The sequence below is a fragment of the Triturus cristatus genome, chromosome 8 (assembly GCF_964204655.1).
Source record: "Triturus cristatus chromosome 8, aTriCri1.1, whole genome shotgun sequence".
Classification (NCBI taxonomy): Eukaryota; Metazoa; Chordata; class Amphibia; order Caudata; family Salamandridae; genus Triturus; species Triturus cristatus.
This window is the reverse complement of record NC_140591.1, coordinates 1583247130-1583263347: the sequence shown is the minus strand read 5'-3', so window position 1 is coordinate 1583263347 and position 16218 is coordinate 1583247130. Positions and strand designations below refer to the sequence as shown.

General features: G+C 42.6%; 1 protein-coding gene across 9 annotated transcripts in view; it reads right to left on the bottom strand.

Moving 5' to 3' along the window:
* The window catches only part of LOC146806245 (uncharacterized), a 381111-nt gene that overhangs the window by 76313 nt on the left and 288580 nt on the right, over nt 1-16218 (bottom strand). For all 9 annotated transcript variants that reach the window (XM_085623495.1, XM_085623494.1, XM_085623496.1 and 6 more), the window contains one exon: nt 1465-1588. In XM_085623495.1, the coding sequence (XP_085479621.1) occupies nt 1465-1588 (124 nt within the window). The remainder of the gene's footprint in view (nt 1-1464; nt 1589-16218) is intronic.

Here is a 16218-nt window from a genome sequence, read left to right as displayed (position 1 = left end):
GGGGAGAGTCTGGACAGGGGGGAGGTTACTCCCATGTCCTTTGTCCAGTTTCACGCTGGAGCTAATGGCACCCAGAACTGGTTTGAGCTGGAGTATGCACAGGGACACCAAATGTGCCCAACATGCAGACTTTCTGGCGCTGGCAAGCGACCCACCTGATCCCAATACACTAAATCCTGTCTGGGAGATGGTAACACCTCCTTGTGACAGGATGTCTATTGTTCCATCTTCCTATGCTCAAGCTTGGCTCAGCAGCAGGAGGGCAGAAATGGGTCTCTGGTCGGCAGCAACCATTTTGTTCTGTCTGGGCATAGAAGGGTGGCTCTGAGAGCCTAAAGGAGGGCTCTGCCAGTGCTTGGAATCATACCCCCACACCGTTTATGGTGTGATGGTATGATTCCAACATGTTTGATACCAAATATGATGGGGTTCATTGCAGCCGGTTTCGAGATGGTCATCGCGTAATTACGTGATGCCTCTCTATGTAGTATATGGCTGCTTCACTGACAACCTGGAAGAATGGACTCCATAGGCTGCAGGGCACCCTCTCACTTAGAACCATGCACCCTGCCTTCAGGATTGCAAAGGCCTGCTATAGGGGTGGCTTATAGGTTTTAAGGGCAGTGACCCAAGATATAGTAAACCTATATCTTTAGTAAGTGATGTAAGCACCAACTTACACAGGCCACAATGGCAGGCCTGTAGTTCCATTTTGAATGGTCTCTCATGGGTGGCACAACACATGCTGCAGCCCATAGGAGACATCTGGGGTACCTATGCCCTGGATTGACAAGGGTACCCCAGCTATCCAATCTGGGATGTACATAAGTACTTACCATAATAATTTAGGGAGAAAGCTGGGACTGGGGTCCTGATTAGCAGGATTCCAGTCCGACTAGTCAAAACACAGCTTGGTACCAGGCAAGCAGTGGGGGTAATCATGCAGAAGGATCCTGCCCTCCTACAGTGTGCGCACATGCGTGCCCATACACAGACACACAGCGGCCATCATGAAATGCTTTTCCTATGCTTTAAGGAAAATCCTTCCAAGATTCCATCTAGGCATGTTTTATATTGAAGCTTTAACAAAAACGGTTCTAAGTTGCCCGCTCATGCGTCCGCAGACATCTCGGGGGGAAAAAACACTGGCAAAGCCAATGGGTCTGCGTCCCGGTATCACAAGTGAGACCTATTGTCTTTGCCCATGCTTGTTACCTGTCAGGAGTCATATAATCTCCCTAAATGTAGACAGAGTAATCGCTTTCAAAGATTTTGTTACATTTAATGTGTACACAAATAAAAATAACATGTGACAGAATCTTCTTCTTTACACAACTAAAAAGCATTTTTCACAAAACGCTGCTGAATTATAATGTGATCCAATCTCTCCCAGGTTAGCAGTTCAGCTTCTAGAAAAAGAATGATGTAAAATGAAACCTGTTTCCACGCTGGGCACTCCCTTACCTTGTGACACAGCCTGAGAGGAGCTGTTTGCCTCTTGTTCGGGAAGCGCTATCTTCAGCTGTGCAACGCCTCTGGGCTCCCCTCTGCGGAGAGGCAACAACCCCTGTTTGGCCGACAGCATCATCTAAAACAGAGAGATTCAAGTTACTCAGCATCCTAGGGCCCGATGTGCAAAAACTCCATTTTGAAATTCTGTATTAGCAAACATGTGATAATGTACAAAAACACCAATGCCCTTAAAAGGTAATTCCGTAAGATTTGCTGTTTAAGAAGAGTGATTCGCAATTTGGAAATCAGACTCATTCTCAATTTGGGAATGTGGCTCTGTCGCATAGCTATGACGTCATGCAGGAGGAAATGAACTAGAAGGAGTGGGCAGGCCACACGGAAGAACTGAGAGCATTTCCAAGTAGACTCAACTGCCATCCACCCCCATCCTGCACCAGGACAGGCTCGAGCCCCAGAGGACGGCAGCAGGCGGAAGCACAAAGAACATTCAGCGACCAGGGGCTTGACATTTTAACTGAGAAGTACGTAGCAGAAAACATTACTTGGCAAGGCCTCACTTACTGTGTCAACAGAAAGACAGATAGGGTCCCCATACATCAGAGGATCAATGCTACTCACAAAAGATATTCTCAAGAGAAAGTAGATGATGTGGTCTGATTATCGAGTCACCACCCAGACCCTTTATGTCGACTCTCCAGCCAGAGAATTTAACAGGTGTCTGCAGCATCGACACAGCTGCAAAAACACCTAGTTCAGAAGGTAAGTGGCACGTATAACATGCTGGGTAAGTTGTTTTTAAGATAGCCAACTGTATAGGCACATAACATCATACTCACATGCTTTACACCCACCCACACATAACATTTGCAAAAATGATGAATCTGTTTTCTGATTCATTACATGTTTTGCGATATGAACAACATAGCAATGCATTATGGTAAATGCAGTCCATAGTATAAAAGTGACTGTATAGGCAAAAGCCAAGTAATACAGTTGTATATCTTCCATAGAAGTACGGTTTGGAGGCATGCATATGTGTCGCAGAATTCCATGTTTGCTTTGAGGCACACCCCTGATTACACCCCTGATTACAGTGTACCTTATACGACATTAGCATCATCAGCACATTATGACACATCAAGGCTTCGGCCTGTGTGAAAGTGAACATTCACACTTCATCTCAAGCTTCTTAGACAACGTCACTGACGTGTCACCTTCTCTGCCTCCTTACAGGTCAAACAATCTCTGAAGCCTCGCAGGAAACAGAAGTCCAAGAAACAGGGGAAGAGATTAGCACATCACCTTACAGCATAAGGTCTAAGGATGCAAACCAGGGAGGCACCCTGCGCCAGTGCAAGGAGGCAGCCAAAGTGCTGTAACAACTGCTAGTGCAGGAGTCAGCACTGCTGCCCCACACGCTGTGGGACTAAGCACACTCTTCAACAAGGAGAAGACAACAAAACAATCAGGGGAGCACCAGAGAAAGCCGAGTTGTTATTTGCACACTGCCAGCAGCAGAATTACAAAAAATCAAACCCAGAAGCGGAGGGTATATTCATTGTATAAAATCACACAATGCGTGAAATAAGTCGCAAGGTTGGTGGCTTACGAGACAGCATATATGAAGGCTTTGCTGCAGAGGTGCAAAGGATTCATGACATTTCTCAGGCAGTATCAATGTTCTCTCAGCTCTTAAGTGAGGGGTTTGCCCAACTCCACGAAGACCACCTGTAACGTTTAAATGAACCAATATCCAACCATGGGTTCAATACCAAGTAGAGGTTTATTCATATACACCTCAGCCATCAAGATCCTCCAGTAACTGACTCACAGATTCAGAGAATCACACAAACATTCTTCGTGTTCTATGTTCCATAGAACATAAAACAAAATACCATAGAGATGATAATATCACACATCTCCCTCTTAACAATAAATCAAAACATGAATACCACATTTGAAATGACACTAACAATTCAAACCATATAATACCACACCTCCCACAATACATACAGATACAAATTTTATATATAAACAAGCATTAACAAAATTGCTATTTTAAATAATCTTTCAGATGAATTGGAACATTAGTTTTACGTCCACTACTCCTTGGCTTTGAAGGCAACTCTGAATGAGAGATATCAGATTGAATAATCTTCTCCAAACTATCATCGTGATCAGATTTTAGAATGGCTTTGTAAATTTAGACCAAGACAACGTTCCAACAGGTGCCTTAACTCTAACCAGATCACCCACTTTAACAACAACATTCTTGACAGATTTTCTTTTATCAAAACTAATTTTATTCTTTAACTGTAGTCTTTCCTCTCTCTCTCTCCAACTCCCCAATCCATTATTCCTTATACCTTTTCCCCAACTCATCCAAGCTGGACTTAACTTAGTATTGGGTACCCTCCCTTTAAACAGCTCAAAAGGAGATCTTCCAGTAGAAGTATGAGGAGAGAAACGATGAGCTAGAATACATTTCTGTAGTTCTTCTTTCCAGTTTAACCCATTAACTCTAGACAATTGAATATTCTCTTTTATCACTCTGTTGAATCTCTCAACTGCCCCATTTGTTTCTGGATGGTAAATAGAACATTTTTTATGAATTATCCCACATGATTCTAAAAATAACACCATTTGTTTGGAACAAAATTGCGGACCATTATCACTCAGAAAGGTTTTTGGAAAACCTTCCCTTCTGAATACTTCTTTCAAAAATGAAATCACACAATTTGAAGTAACTTCTGACACACTAGAAATTTCTACCCACCTTGAGTACAAATCAATAAGGACCAGTAAATAAGGTGTTGACTTTTCACCTGAAAGTGGTCCAATTATATCCATGGCAACATCCTCCCATGGACCATCAGGCAATTTGCGACACACCATTGGTAAAGTCCTGGGAGAAAGAACTTTATCACTAACTTTACATAACAGACATTCTCTAACTTCACGTTCTATTTCCAAATCCATACCAGGCCACCAAAAACTTGCTCTTAACCTTTCCTTAGTTTTGACAATACCAAGATGACCTTGATGTGCCTCCTCTATCAGCCTCTTTCTTAACGAGACTGGTGAAATCAATTTATCACCTCTTAGTAAAATTCCATTGTCTACCGACAATTCATGTGAAATCATACTCCAGATTTTTGCCAAAGAAACATCACTTGTTTTTTCACCCTGAATTACCTTCTTGACTTTCACAAGCTCAGAATCCCTTTCCAGCTCATCTCTCCATTCTTTTTCATTTACAATATCAGAAGATATTTCACACACACTCACTTCATTTTCCAAATCTTCCTCCAAATTTTCTTCTTCTTTACTAATATCGACCAACCGTGAAAGACAATCAGCTGTTATATTTTCTACACCTGGAAGATGTTCAACTTCAAAGTTGAAATCTTGTAATCCAATCACCCACCGTCTAATTCTTGCAGAAATAAAATCCAGACCTTTTTTCCTGAAAACTTCTTTAAGAGGTTTGTGATCCGTGCACACCTTAAAATAAGTCCCCCAAATAAAATTCCTGAACTTATTAAGAGCCCAGTAGATGGCCAATGCCTCTTTTTCAATGACTGAATAGTTTAACTCTGCACCCCTCAGACTCCTGGAGGCACAAGCAATAAGTTGTTCTTTTCCCCCTATTCTTTGTTTAAGAATAGCACCTAAACCTTTGCAACTTGCATCAGTAACCACTGTAGTATCACCTCCCAGAATGAATGCTTGCAATTTTGGAGCATTTCTCAAATCATCTTTTATCTCTTCAAACTCTTTCTCACATTCTTTAGACCAAACAAACTCCTTATTCTTAACAAGCAATAACCTCATAGCATTCGACTTGCTTGATAAATTACTAATAAATTTACCATAAAACTCAACCATTCCAAGAAAAGAAACTAGTTCCTCTTTACTCGTAGGAGTGGCTAACCTCACAATAGTATCTACCAGCTCCTTCTTTGGAATTACACCCATAGAAGTGATGTAGTGCCCAAGATAGTTCACTTCTTGTAATGAAAATCTACACTTTTCAAACTTCAAAGTTAGACCCGCCTCTTCAAGTTTTTTCAACACACACTGAACTGTTCGATTATGCTCCTCTAGAGTTGCACCAAAGATTAGCAAATCATCTTAATAACATTTTACACCCTTTATTCCTTTCAAGATTGATGTCATTATCTTTTGAAATACTGAAGCTGCACTTACTAAACCAAAAGGCATTCTTTTAAATTTATACGTACCCATTGGAGTTATAAAAGCAGTTAAATCTTGAGATCTTTCAGTAAGTTCAATTTGATGATAAGCTTGAGTGAGATCTAATGTTGTGAAAAACTTAGCCCCACTTAATGTTGACATAATCTCATCAATGTTGGGTAAAGGAAATATATCTACCACTACCTCTTTATTTAGTGCGCGAAGATCAATGCATAACCTAATCTCGCCATTAGGTTTGTTGGCAATGATATCCTGTTTGAGAAGCTTCTCTATTTCACGTTCCACTTTTTCTTGTATAGCAAGGGGAATTCTTCTTACTTTGGCCACGGATGCTTGAGCGCCATTCTTTAGTTTAATGTCATGCTTATACCCTTTCAAACACCCTAACTCATTTTTAAACAAATTTGGAAACCCTTTTACAACCTCATACTTATTTCCCTCAACTTCTTGAATTTGAACTTGTGGTTCAGCATTGGGATTGAGAGTGACCCCCAGTAAACGTTGATGAGGACATCCAAGTAGACCATCTCCTTTCTTTGAAACATAAATTTTACCCAAAATGATTTTGTTTTTCATCTCAATGGTTGCATTAAAGTAACCCAACATGTTTATGGGTTGACCACCATATTCTCCTGGATTAACATCCATTCTTTGTAAACGATTTTTTTCTTGAACCCACCTATAGTACATTTCCTTATCAATATTAGTTAAATGAGAGCAAGAGTCAAATTTCATTTCCAAATCTACTCCATCAATCTTTACCTTACTGACCGGATGGTCAATTGAAATATTTTCACTAACCTGACATATAACTTCTTTTACACTTTTGTTCTGACATTTTTTCTCTTTACTTTTACAAAATTTTAAGAAATGACCCTTCTTCCCACAGCCATGACAAGTTACACCTATTGCTGGACAATTTTTATAATCAGCTTTATGACCAACCCTTTCACACCTTATACAAACAAAAGAATTGTTAGAAGCAGTTTCTTTTTTTGTTTCACTTTGAGTCGATGACCCCTTTTTTTCTTGTACTTGACAAACTTCTCCTTGTACTTCTTCTACAGAAGACTCATTCTTACTTTTCTCATTCTTTAACTCAGTAACACACTTAAGCATATGTTCAACTCTTTTAGCTATAGCAATAACTTCTTCTAACTCTGGTTCATCTTTAAGCCATAGTTCCTCACGTATTTTCTCTTCTCTGCATTTTAAAACAAATTGATCTCTAATACGTTCCTCATTTAAACCTCCAAACTTACACGTTGAAGCCAGTTACCTTAAACCTGTTAGAAAATATTCTATGGTTTCATCTTTACCTTGTTCTCTCAACCCAAAATGGTACCTTTCCATTATGGCACTCGTTCTTGGTAAATAATGTTTATCTAGCTGTAATATGCAAATTTCATATTCATTCAACCCTCTTTGCTCTACATTTGATAAATCTGGTAAATTTTCTAACACCTCTTGCCCTTCCCCTCCTAAGCAGTGTAAAAGTAAAGATTGCTTTCTTTCTGCACTCAAATTAGTTCCACACACCCTAGCGTAATGTGCAAATATTTTCTTCCATTTACTCCATTTAATTGGTGGATCCCCTGGAGTGTTTAAAAAAAATGATGGTGGTGTTACATTCTGCATTTTACCTCAAAATATATATATTTTTTTATATATATCCTTCCTTCCTTTTATTTAATTCTTATTTTACCAAATATAAACTTTACCTCTATTGCAAGTTAATTAAATTTGAAGTGGTACCTCTACACTTTCTACTACAAACTAAAAGCAAACATAACTTATTAAATTAATAAATTAACTCCGCGTTTATACTTTTTCCTAGTTCATCTCCAAAAGCAAACCGGGAGTGAAACACAAAAATAAGTCCTTCCTTTACTTCAACTCCCCCTTTGAAATAGAGTTCCACCGCGTAGAGAATGTCAAATCTGTCAGCAGGTTACCGAAGAGACGTCGTTGCCTGCACAGAAAATTAGAGGAAAGAGCTCAAGCTTTTACACTGCACGCATGACGCGCATCCATCACTGAATCCTCGAACAGGATTCTCATGCGTCATCAGTAGCTGTCGACCTTCACAGAGTGAGGAGCTCCGCTTTCCACCAAGCTCCGCTGGCGCGTTGCCTCTTCAAACGTCCCACTGTTCAACACGTGTCAGCCCAGATGAATTATACGCAACAGCCCTGAACTCCTCTACTCATTTAACATCCAGGTGAGTAAACTCATACAGCCGCTGGAGAAGCGTTATTTTTGCCTTCTCATTTCAATTAGACAGCCGCTGGAGGAGTTTTTACTCATATCACTTCTTTCTTTATTCAAGTACACAGTGAATTCTTTACTCTGCTGCCATCTTGTGTCTCAAAATTTAACCATACGATTTTACACGAAGCAGCCAGAGAATATTTTCCTCGTTTCCACTTCGGTAAACAGCGAAGCCAGAGTCAAACACATTTATTTAAAATTAAACAGTACCTTCCAGGCCAGCCGCTCACTTTGTTTTTCACGAGCAAAATTATCCTTGTAAATCACCCGAAAATTTCGATGTCCTCACAGCAAAGATCCGCAAAAATACATCCAAGAACGTTCACTGTTTGATGTTGAGGTGTGTTGTTTTTCATTCATCTTCAGATCCCGTGATCGTCGCCATTGTAACGTTTAAATGAATCAATATCCAACCATGGGTTCAATACCAAATAGAGGTTTATTCATATACACCTCAGCCATCAAGATCCTCCAGTAACTGACCTTTCAGAGAATCACACAGACATTCTTCGTGTTCTATGTTCCATAGAACATAGAACAAAATACCATAGAGATGATAATATCACACCACCACCACACAAGAAACCGCCAACAAGTCTTGAGTAGACCTGTAGAGCGGCTTGCCTCTTCTACCGACACCGTGCGCTTCCATGATACTACCCTAGAGGTGGAGCTTTCCCAGGCCTCTTAAGTCCTGGAGGAACTGCAGAACTTCCATCACCCCATCATGGAGCGCTACCACCAGGCAATAGTGATGTCTAGTATGAGCAGCGTGTCAGCGGCAGGGGCTGGCAGTGGAAGACCTTCAGGAGGAAGGAGTGGTGACACTGAGGGCTGATTCACAAAGGGCCTTCGTTGTCATGGCGGAGGCCCCGAAGAAAGGGGGAAGTCTCTGCAATTGGGCGCAATCTCCACAATTAGAATTCTCATTGTGGAGATCCCTCCCGAGTGCGGAGACTCCCCCACGACTGTGGGGCCTCCCCCACGACTGTGGGACCTCCCCCACGACTGCGGGGACTCCCCACAACTGCGGAGCCTGCGCTATGAGAGCGGAGGCCCTTTGTGAATCCGGTCCCGAGTTCACACAAAGTAACCCACTGAGAAAGCAGCAGGAGGTACATTATGACAAAAGTGAAAAATAAGTAGATTCACATAATTTGGCTTTATATTTTGTTATGCTAATTCACAGATAATGTGGAATAAAATGAATTTCACTAGAAGAATTGTTGTCACTTTTTCTTCAAGTATTGACGTTCTCTTTCAAATATGAATAAACAAGATCATGCTTAGAACATGCAAAAACAGTCATGTTACTTAAAGATATTGGTATCATATTTCTGTCCTTACAATTCTGGGTGATGTGTTTTGTGTGCCCTGCCCTCTGCAGCCCTTGTTACATCTTGTGCAGGTTGTGTTGGATAAGGGGGGAACTTCCTCATCAGATTCCTTATCCTCGGGGGTCTAGGAAATCTCATCCTAATTTCAAGGTAATGCAACATTTCACAGGTGCCATCATTTTACTCAGGGTTTCTGGTGTGTACTGCAATCCTCCTCCACTTTTATGTAGGCAACAAGCTCTACCCTTCCAAAAGTGTGCTCTATGACACCTCTAGTGTGCTTATGTGCATTGTGGACTCTGTGGGATAAGGTGTGGGATCATAATCCATGCCACCTGTACAGAAAGCTATGCTGTGCCATACGCACGCATAAGAATGTTGTGATAACTTACTGAGCACATAACCACCCCAAGCTCTCCTCTCCTCAGCTGCCGCAAAGACTGATTCTCGAGACATGCAGGAGTCGTGTGCGCCCTGGATATTTTGCCACTAAATCAGTGATAATGAAACCAGTGCTATAAACCACCTGAATATAATGCAAGCAGTGCTATAAACAACCTGAATATTCAGTGAGTTATGTTTTTTGCATCTTCTGTAAAAGTACTCAGTGTGTGAGGGAGGGCATAGCAGGATGTAAGTGCCATCTACAAATCCACTGAGCAATCCCATGAAACCTATGTTAGTGACATTAGGCTCAGTTGGGCGGCTCGAGAAAGATAGATACAAATACGAAACACCCCTTAAAAAGCACTTTGTGATATTGCCCCTGAAACTGCTACTATCCCAGTCCTGCCAATAACCACGCATCAGGTATTAGACTAACGCATTTCAGCGTGGGGCTCTGTAGCACCGCACGGAAATGCACTGTCACACATTTTGCACAGCACCTCAGCTGTCAAGACGAGTAGTTTTTAGGGCTATCTAAATAAAACTGTGGAGTGGCAGCGCGTGCCGTGGTGTGCGCGCACTGCTCCCGAAGGCTTTGTGCGCCGCTCACTCTGCTACTAGGCTGCTTAATGCTACAATGTATTTAATGCTATTATGAGCCGAGGGACCGGACGTCACGTCCTGCCGCAGGAGTTAACTTGTGGGAGACAGGTGTTGTGGCAAATCGTCATGACGGGCGCCAGTAGCGCTGTCTGCTCGCACCGCCGGCTGCTGCCACCTCCGTGTGGCTCAGCTGTCTCAGTTTGAGGAGGAGCTGCAGTAAATTTGATCCCCTGCTGCACCGCGGAAAATTCAATTACTGAGAGAGGGATCGAGACTGACTTGAGGTAACTACCCGTGACAAGGAGGCGGTGGGCACAAAGCACATCTAAGTAAGTTTTGCCTACTTAAGATGGAATTTACTTAATCTATTAACTTCAACTACTTAATATATGTTTGGTATAAACCTCTTCCTCTGACTGCTCAAATAAATTTACATGCAAAAGACAAATCCTTTCTTTTCTCCTTCATCTCCCCAGATGGACAGCCGGATGTGCATTTGAGTCATCAGAAGTTAAAAAAAAAAAGAAAATCATCGATGGATGGAATGTTTAAATTGATCTAAGCCACTGGTAATTATCCCGGTCCTACCTCAGTTCATCATTATTTTGCTCACTATACCACCACAGATTAAAACATTGTAAACATCTTGAAAGGACATGGCGACAGGGCTATGACTCCTGTGCAAAGCAAACTTATAAAAATGCATTAAAAGCATATTACTGCAAAATTCGCACAGCTAAAATGTCTTTCCTTAACCAAAAAATTGAGCAAGCTGGAAACAAATGTGCTGAACTTTTCAAAGTAGTGAAAGATTTTACTTCTCCTAATGTCATAAATAACCCTTTTTCCCCTACCAAAGCTTGGACAGATGACATTGCTTTATTTTTTTTCAATAACATTTCTGCTATACAAGCTTCTTTTGATGCAACAAGTTCTAACTATGACACAAAGCTGGATTGGCTGCTCCAACAACCTCCCCCCACTATAGACCACCTCACACATCTCCCTGCCATTCCTTTGGAGAAATCTCTACACCTTCTCCGCGCGCTGAAATCTGGCTCCCCTACCGATCCCTGTCCTGCAAAAATCTTGGCATCGATTGCTGAGATAATCAACCCTGCTGTCAACAAGATATTGAATCTCTCACTTTCTATGGGGACTGTCCCGAAGCAATGGAAGCTGGGTAAAATTCTCCCTCTGTTGAAGAAACCCTCCGCTGACCCCTTGATAGCGAGTAATTATAGACCCATCTCACTGCTCCCTGCCTTATCCAAAACTTTAGAGAAGCATGTCAATCACATCCTCTGAGATTTCTTTGAATCCAACAACATTCTACACTCTAGCCAGTCTGGCTTCCGTGCTAATTTTAGCACTGAAACCGCTCTCCTTGAGGTCTCTGAATTAATTAAAGTCACTCTGGATAAGGGCGGACGAGCAGTGCTGGTCCTACTTGACTTATCAGCAGCTTTCGATACCGTACCCCATGACCTTCTCTTAGATCGTCTTTGGAGGTGCGGTATCGGGCACCTTGCCTTGCAGTGGTTTCGGTCCTATCTCACCAATAGACAGCAAACTGTTTGGTCCCCCCCTTTTGAGGCCCGCATTCAAGCTATGAACGTTGGAGTCCCTCGGGGCTCCATCCTGAGCCCTACACTTTTTAATGTGTTTGTGGCTCCGCTGGCAACGTTGGTTGAATCATTCGGCGCCAGTATCGTCTCTTATGCAGACGATACTCAACTGCTATTTACATGTGCCAGAGATGAAGTCCTTGATGGGAATAATATCAAGCTCTGCCTTTCAGCAGTCTTCAGTTGGTTTAACACCAATCACCTGAAATGCAATTCAGATAAATCTGAAATGATTTTCTTCGGCGGAGCGCCTGATGAAAATTGGCATGACTGGTGGCCACCCAACATGCCCCCGCCCACCAATCTGGCTACCACGGTAAAGAACCTGGGGGTTAAACTGGACAGTAAACTCTCCATGAATGCCCAGGTCCAATCGGTGGTAGGCACATGCTTCGGTTTACTCAGGATGTTACGGAACTTTCTTCCTCTGCTTTCTCAATCTCACAGAAGGATAGTCGTGCAGGCTTTGATCTTGTCTCGTCTCGACTATGTCAATGTCCTATATCTGGGTCTACCGGAATTTCTTCTTAATCGTCTCCAGGTGGCTCAGAATGCTGCTGCACGGGCGATTTTTCTTGCTGACCGACGCACACATACTTCCCCCCCTTCTGAGAACACTACATTGGTTGCCAATACGTAAAATAATTTTATTCAAGGCTCTGGTCCTTGCCTTTAAGGCTTCTCATAATATCGATGCACCCTATTTAAGAGCTCGCTGTTTACACTACGTGCCTACACGTTTGTTACGGTCCTCTTCTGTTCACCTGTTCCATACGCCCAGGTTTTATCTTTCACGACAGGGTGGCCGCTCCTTTCAAGTTCTGGTATCTTCATTATGGAATAAACTCCCTATTGATCTGCATTTCCGCCGCAAATTAAAGACAATGCTATTTTAATATTCTCTATGGCTATTTCTTCAGCTGAATTGGTTTTGTGTTACGGGTCCTATATCTAGCGCCGGGACACTCCTGGGAGTAGCCGTGCGCTCAACAAATACCTAGTAACATAACATAACATAACATAACATTAAACCCATCTATATGCAAATCAGCCTTAATCTTCCTTCAACAGGAGCATGTAGCCCGAACACCAAAACCAGACACTCTCTGACCTGGAGTGCAAGTAATCCAAGACCAGTTTTGTCCAGTGGAGGTTGCTACTTAACATGGGTGGCGGGGCGGGGAATGAAAAAGCACACAGGCTCTCAAACTCCCGTAGCCAATCAAGACTCTGCTGTCACTAGCATGACATTTTACAGGAACAATGGTCCCTATCAAGAAAACGATTTGTAGAAAAGATTTTTATATAGAAATACAATGATATCTATATGTAGCTGTCCAACTGAACATGATCGTTTAATGTAACAAATTAAAAGAACAACATACAAGTGGGAACATGTACAACATTTAAAAGGAGAAAGAACTCAGGCATTTGACGAAGAGTGGCCAAAAATACATCAGTTAGGCCAGCAGAAAATACATCACTCAAGCACATAATAATAAGGGGTATAAAGTTGTGTCCGAGTGCGAGAAGTCAACGACATTTCGATCCCTTTAGCACAGTTCTGGGATCATCTTCAGGACAAGACAAGTAATGCCTGAGACAGAGGACTGCTAGAGTCTGAAAGAGCACCAGCATGACAGCAGCGTTGTGATTGGTCTGAGCGCCGTGGTTCAGCACTCAGACAGGGACTGAGCCTGTGCATGTTCTCCACCCAGGCTGTGCAATACAGCCGGGTCTGGGTGGAGAACATGCTGAGTGCACATGACTGTTTGACCGGCCCAAGATGGCCGGCCAAACCGCCATGCGCACTTAGGAGAGTGCCCACCACTCCTTCTCCTGCTCTGGACAGTCCTGCCCGCACCAAGAACTGAGCCAGTACGGAAAATAAAATGATAATAACATTGTGTTATTATCATTTTATTTTTCCTTTTCAAACTGCTGACAGAGAAGTGGGCAATGCTCCTCTGCCTTAGCGGAGGACCCGCCGCTGGTCTGGTTGTGTTCTGCCGTGACTGGAGCTAATCCGTCGAGTGCAGCTCACCCGAGCATAATTGCAGCCAATCTGACAATACAAAATGATTTTCTCGCCGCGTTCATATTTGGCACCTGGTTACCACCACCTGCTTCCAATTGATGGTTCAGCGTGTGTACAACATCCATGTTATGCCACTATTCATGAATAAATAAAACATTGAATTAGGAATTTGGTAATACTGATCTGCAAATAGCGCGATTTGCTTGACAACTACAACCCACTAACAACCAAAGCTAAATTGCTTTGTTTTACACTTGGTGGCAACCTTTGCTGTAAGAGAAATATAGCCAAGAACAAGACAACACTATACCAGTTCTTCCTCCAGAACAAAGTGAAGCTTTTCAAAAACAACCAAGCAAGCCGTGTTCTCTCCCACTAGGATAGAGGCATCGCTTTGCTTAACAGCATGCCCCCACCATCGCACGCACGAAAGGCAATATTGATGCTCTCTTTATCAATGGGCATGAAGAAGTTCAGCCATTTCACCACTACACTAAAGGAATTACAATGCCCCCCCCTCCAGACTTGCATCATCTTCAAGACCTGCTGCATCACATGCAAAGCCATCAGCAACACCTACCATGCAAACCTGGCAGAGAAACTAACCCCTCACAATGAACAGGACCAAACCAGGAGCTATGACACTGCTGGAATGAAACCAAAGCTTTGCAAGTAGGAAAAGATCAAGAGACAGGTCTTCATTTACATGGAACAACATCCCTCCTTCAACTCTCCTACTCTTGAGAAAAAAACTGAAGGCTCGCCTCTTCAAGGGGCATTTCCATCGTACATGATAGGCAATAGGTGTATTATCCAATGATGGATAATACACCATCGGCTCAATCAATGGTCCAGGACATACTACGATTTACAGTGAATTGGATGTCGTCCAATTTGCTGAAAATCAATCCAGACAAAACGGAAGTCCTTGTAATCTCAACTTTTACTTCCCCCTGGAACGATTTGTTTTGGCCACAAGAACTAGGACCTACTCCGAAACCATGCCCTAGTGTTAAGAGTCTTGGGATGAAAATCGATCAGGAACTCTCGATGGCCAACCAAGTATCCGTTGTAGTTGGTTCCTGTACCAATCTGATCAGGCAACTACGTAAACTCGCCCCCTTGCTCTCGAGGAATATGCTGCGAACCATTGTTTCAGCCACAATAGTGTCTAGAATAGACTATGGCAATGCGTTGTACCTCGGCCTTCCAAAGAACTCCATCAACCGTCTTCAGATCATCCTGAATGACGAAGCACGTCTGATTTTTGGAATGCCGAGGAGAACTCATGCTTCCCCTCTGCTCCACAGGCTACATTGGTTGCCTGTGGTGCAGAGAGTTGAATTTAAAAGTATGTGTATCTGCCACAAAGCAATCCACGGACAGGCGCCAGCCTACATAAAAGAAAGGCTCGAAATACACGAACCTAAGCGCGCCCTGCGATCGTCCGGATCTTTTCTGCTATCCCGTCCACGTTTTAAGCTAACGACAAAAGGAGGCAGATCTTTTTCAGTTCAGGCTCCTACCATTTGGAATAAGCTACCGGAGGCACTTCGCAGAGAACCCAATCTTCTCCATTTTAGGAAGTCCTTAAATACTTTACTCTTTAAAAACGCATTCCCGCTTAAATAGTCGGTTACTAGATCAGACACCTATATATTCTTAGTCCACCTTTGGTGCTGTACTTGGTCAGTAGCGCTTTGAGACCTGTCGGTGAGTTGGCGCGATACAAAACCCAGTTACAATTACAATTACTTACTTGCAGCCTGTCTCTTTGTAAACAGTCTGGAATCCCTGGGGCCTTACCCTTTGTTGGTTCTCTAGCTAGGTTTACACGTACACAAGTACAAGGAATGTCAAGTTCAATGCAAAAGGACCACACAGCATATGAGGAACACACTCATCACAACTAACTCTTCTCACATACAACATACTACAGCCACAAAATCTCCAAACAAACATACAGGTCTGACTGTAATCGCTTCATCTCAAGGCGATGATGGCACACAAGTAGCATGCTATTCAATGCTAAAACATATAGCACATAAAATATAAAATAACATAAACAGATCGATGCTCTTTTGACTCTCCAGCTTCATTTGTGTGCCCAAAAGTTAGATGGATTAGTGAAAAGTACCTCTGGAGGGGGCCATATGCTTCCCTGGCATTGGATGTGCAAGCGCTTGCTTGAGCGTGGGGGCTGCTGCAGCTACACAGCCTTAACAATATCTGCCCTTTCTTTCTGTACCCTCAGACTACCCAA